At 38.9% G+C, this 5000-nt stretch overlaps 1 protein-coding gene across 2 annotated transcripts in view; it reads right to left on the bottom strand.

Moving 5' to 3' along the window:
• Positions 1 to 5000, bottom strand: part of LOC106876456 (uncharacterized) — a 137797-nt gene that overhangs the window by 101028 nt on the left and 31769 nt on the right. Inside the window, exon 2 of one of the 2 annotated variants that reach the window (XM_089355765.1) lies at positions 1587 to 2858. In XM_089355765.1, coding sequence (XP_089211891.1) covers positions 1587 to 2844 — 1258 coding nt within the window. In that variant the 5' untranslated portion in view covers positions 2845 to 2858. Of the gene's footprint in view, positions 1 to 1586; positions 3313 to 5000 lie in introns of those variants that run through there. The other variant, XM_014925016.3, reaches the window with a different exon arrangement.

Genomic DNA, 5000 nt, shown 5'->3' with positions numbered 1-5000 from the left:
CTAAATATGTTAAGAAAAATAACTGGAACGATTCACTCGGTGCAAATATTTAAACGGAGAAATATTTAAACTAAGAAAAAATGGTATTTTGAATAAGAAAATTATATTACAATAACGGTTAATTTTAATATTGGTTTCAAATTTTGGCATAAGGACAGTAGTTTCAGGGAGTGGGTAAATCAGTAAAATCAACCCCTTATTTTATCGACCCCGAAAGGATGAAAGATAAAGTCGACCTCGGCGGAATTTGAACTCAGAACGTAAGGAAGAACGAAATGCTGCTAAGCATTTTGACCGGTGTGCTAACGACTCTGACAGCTCACCGTCTTACAAATAATTTTAATACTGGTTTCAAATGTTGGCACAAAGCCAGAATTAAAAGTATTTAGAACGTTGGTTTCAAAATATTTTTTGTATTTCTTATTCAAAAATGAAGAGTAGTTCTCGTGATTCAAGGATCCTCCACGAGATGCGAGATAGATGGAAGGTATCTTCTAACTAGTGACATGAACTCTTTGTAGAACGCCTAAGGACCAGTAGTGTTGTTGAATCGGGTGACCATTTAAATGTACGACTTAGGATTTGAACACAGAATGCCACGAACCGGAATACTTTATGACATCGCGACCAATGTTCTAAAGAATCTGCCAATTCGTCAGGCATAAAGAATAATAAATAAACATTTGGAATAATAACAATACAATACCTTTTGTGTTACGTTTTTATATTGTTCGGTATTTAAAATGATTATTAGATATTCGATAAGTTCCACAATATATTGTTGCCATATTGACTATCAGTAACGATATACTTGTTTTTATGTCCAGCGATATGTTCAACAGTTCTGTTTGAAGTACCTTAGAAGCTGCATACAAGCACATAACAGCGAAATATATATTTGCGAGATGCGGACACGTTGTGGATATTCAAATTTCGGTCATGGGAATCTTTTATAATTGTTCTTGTCAAAACATATCCCGATAGATTTCCCCCTTACACTCATTCTGTATCATTAGGTGGCATAACGAAAAATAATTAAGACTGCGAAAATCGACTACAATAAACACATTGATATAGCTAGTTTGTATTATTACATAAAGACACTAAACATCTAAACACTTATACGCACTCAAAAACGGTTTATAATCAAAACTCTGTGGTAAATACAAAACAAAAAAACATCCAGTGGCATTCAAATACAGTTCAGAAATCATCGGTGACTGGATTGTTGTATCAATCCACTTATTGAATGAAATTATTAACATATTAATACTGCATATTCGACTCCTTTGCTTCAAATGATTCAGATTTGTTCAATATGATCCACACACTATTAATTTCACAAATCTGAAGACATTCATCCATATACATATGGTATGCACAAAATTCTTTTCTGAATTACATAAATCCATTGAAGGAAATTTGTAGCGAGTGAATAGATTTTCTGTGTAGTAATTCCTTCTTTTTTTTTTTTTTAACTAAAATTCCAAGAGACGCGGACAGTTGTCTTGAAGATGCTGGATTTAGCGATGGAGTTATCGAAATGGTTTTTATAATAACTAAGAAATTTAAGTAAACATACTTACCTGGCCAACCGGCCTTCCATTGATGTGCATGAGATTTGGTGGTCTTCATCCAGGGAAACTGAAGTGCTGGTTGTTGCCGAACATTAGGCGACGATGTGCCAATACTGGAGGAAGAATTTAGTGTATTACCTGGCGAAGCTGATGCATGGTGGTGAGGATGGTGATTATGATGAGGATGGTGCAACGGCTGCGAGTGAGCAGGTGGTGGCTGTTGATGTGTTTGTGAATGGAGTTGTTGGGTGTGATGGGAATGCTGTTGTTGTTGTTGTTGTTGTTGATGTTGTAACGATTGTTGTGCTTGGTGATGCGAATGGTGAGCCTGATGCGTATGCAAGCGCGGTAAAGCCTCTGTTCCAAGGTGGTTACCTACTGCTGTAGGCGCAACCACCACTGATGCTTGCATATGGGCTGGATTCGAGTTCAATGCATTTCTTGTGGGGCTATTCTGCTGTGATTGTTGTTGTTGTTGCTGCTGCTGCTGATGTGAATGAAGTGGTTGCGTGTGCTGGTTATGTAATTGTCCAATGTTGTTCGATTGTTGCTGTTGTTGTTGCTGCTGTTGCTGCCCTCTGCAAACTACTGCTGCAACTGCACTTGTTCCATCGGACACACCATTATTTACTGCGGCATTTCCGGTTGCACCAGCACCAGGTGAACTCCCCACACCGATTATATTAGCAACAGTATTTACCGCCGGGGCAACTGTTGCTGTCGCCGCCGCTGCTGCACCTTCAGTCCTCGTGTTCGGTGTTGGAGACCCAGTAGCAGCAGGTACTACTGCGTTTGTAGAATTTGATGGACTTGCATTTGAAGATTGTGACGTCACTACAGCCGACGAAGAAGATACATTGGAAGATGTCAGATCATCGTGATGGCACAGATGTAATTGCTGCTGTTGTTGCAAACCTTCTTCGACTACAGCCATATTTTGACCGCCATAGCCAGCAGATGTTCCTTGGGGAGAATTGCGGGCATAAATACATGCAGGTGGAGGTTCATGTAACGTTGGACATACTCCGTGATCATAAGTGACCACAGGTAAAGTCACCACAGGGTCGATATAGGAACAGTTACCTGTGTCTCGTGGAAACATAAGTTTTTTCTGCTGTGCTAGACAGTGGGGTTCTTGGAGTTGGTCTGACAATGGAGGTGTGAGAAGCAGCGGTGATGGTGAAAGTGCTGCCCGCTGGAATCGATGATTATTGCGAGGAAGGCGGCGAGTGTGGTGCGGGAAGTAAACACTACTAGTCGCGTCCATTAGACTTTAAACATCTGGAGAAAGATTGAAAATGACTTCGAGTGAGAAAAAAAGCAGAATAATAACGTATGAGACATTAGAAAACATGGAAGAGAAAAGTGCAGAGTAAAGAGGACAAGTTAAAGAAGAAACAACCAAAAAAAAAAAAAAAAAAGAACTTGGAAGTGAAAAGGGACAGGAAGTAAAAGAGAAATGTGAGATAAGTAAAGAGTTATAAAGGTTGTTGGCGTGTGTGTATGGTAGGAGAAGTTGAAATGAAAAAAGAGAGGTTGAGTGATAAAGGGAGAGCGAGATAAGAATGGACATAAAAGAAACGAAGGCTGTTGGAAAAGAATAATGCTTCTGAGCTCTTATCAGAAGATAAGAAGCTATCACGTGAAAGATAAACAGTATTGTTGTATTGTTTATGTATGTTATTGAGGTTTGTGAAGATGTTTACGTGACGGAGACAGAGAAAGTGTAAAAGAGAAATGAAAGAGCGGGTAAATGAGAATAAGTGGGGTTAGAGATAAAGAGAGAAGTAGAGAATGTGCACGAGAGAGAGAGAGAGAGAGAAGACAGACAGACTGAGAGACAGAGAGATAGACAGAGAGAGAGAGGGAGGGAGCGAATCGGACGAAAAATTAGAAAGAGAGAGAGAGAGAGAGAGTGAAGGGGGAAAGCAAGAGTCGGAGTGGGAGAGTAAGATGGAAAGAGAGACAGAGTAATAGATAAAAAGAGAAAGATGAAGTATCACAGCGATTCCTCAGTCACTGGAATCAGCCAATGGGAACTTGCCTAAGATACGTTTTTAATGAATAGCAAACCACACCTCTTTTGTTGTTGTTTTTGTGTTTTAAAGATATCTCCTGAGTGTAGTCATTTCCACAGAGGTTTTCTCATAAATTAGACACGAACTCACACACACACAAACACACACACACAGGCACAAGCATAACGCCACACAGATATCAAGTGTCAACAAACACACCCATTAAGCAAGTGCGATATTCAGAAGAATACACTTCCACTGATTCACACATGGAGCGACAGACACATACGCACACACTCACACATACACACAAGCACACTCACTCACACACTCACTCACACACTCATACACATAGAGACAGACAGACATAAAGAGAGAGAGACAACCAGACAGACAGACAGACGATTGGCAGATAGACAGACAGGGAGAGAAGCATGAAGGCAAATAGTTTCAAAACCGCACTCATAAATAAATGCCAATGACAATTTTAAATGCATCATCTTCATTATTCTATTATAGTTTTGAAGCTGACCATTATTTAAACGATGAGCAGCAGTGGATTAGCAGAAACGGTAGAGCAACGGACAAAACGACATGCGGTATTTAATTATGGCCCTTTAAATTTTTGAGCTGAAATCTCGCCAAGGTCGACTATGGTATTTATCTTACAGGGGTGTTGCTAAATTCAATACCAAACATTTACACATACACATGACACACACATACATACATACATACATACATGCGTGCATACATACATACATACATACATACATACATACGTACATACATATAGATATAGGTATGTATGGTATAAATGAATATATATGTATACACATATTTACATTCACATGCACATATATACATACATATATATTATACACACATACATATGTACATGTATATATGTGCATGTATATGTAAATGTGTTTGTGTGTATATATATATATATATATATATATATATATGTATGTATCTGTATATTTATATATGTATTTCTTTTATTCTTTCATTCTTTTAGTTGTTTCAGTCATTTGACTAAGGCCAAGCTGGAGTACTGCTTTAGTCGAATAAATCAACCCCAGGTCTTATTCTTTGTAAGCCTAGTATTTATTCTATCGGTTTCTTTTGCCAAACCGCTAAGATACGGGGACTAAGCGCACCAGCATTGGTTGTCAAGCAATGATGGTGGGACAAACACAGACACACAAGCATACAAACACCTATACATACATATATGTATATATATGCATACGACGGGCTTCTTTCAGTTTCCGTCTATCAAATCCAGTCACGAGACTTTGGTAGGCCCAAGGCAATAATAAATACACTTGCCCAAGCTGCCATGCTGTGGGCCTGAGCCCGGAACCATGTGATTGAGGAGCAAGCTTCTAACGACACAGCC

The sequence above is a fragment of the Octopus bimaculoides genome, chromosome 7, assembly GCF_046866305.1.
Source record: "Octopus bimaculoides isolate indiv1 chromosome 7, ASM4686630v1, whole genome shotgun sequence".
Taxonomy (NCBI): Eukaryota; Metazoa; Mollusca; class Cephalopoda; order Octopoda; family Octopodidae; genus Octopus; species Octopus bimaculoides.
The sequence above is the reverse complement of the archived record's forward strand: the minus strand, read 5'-3'. Positions and strand labels throughout refer to the sequence as shown.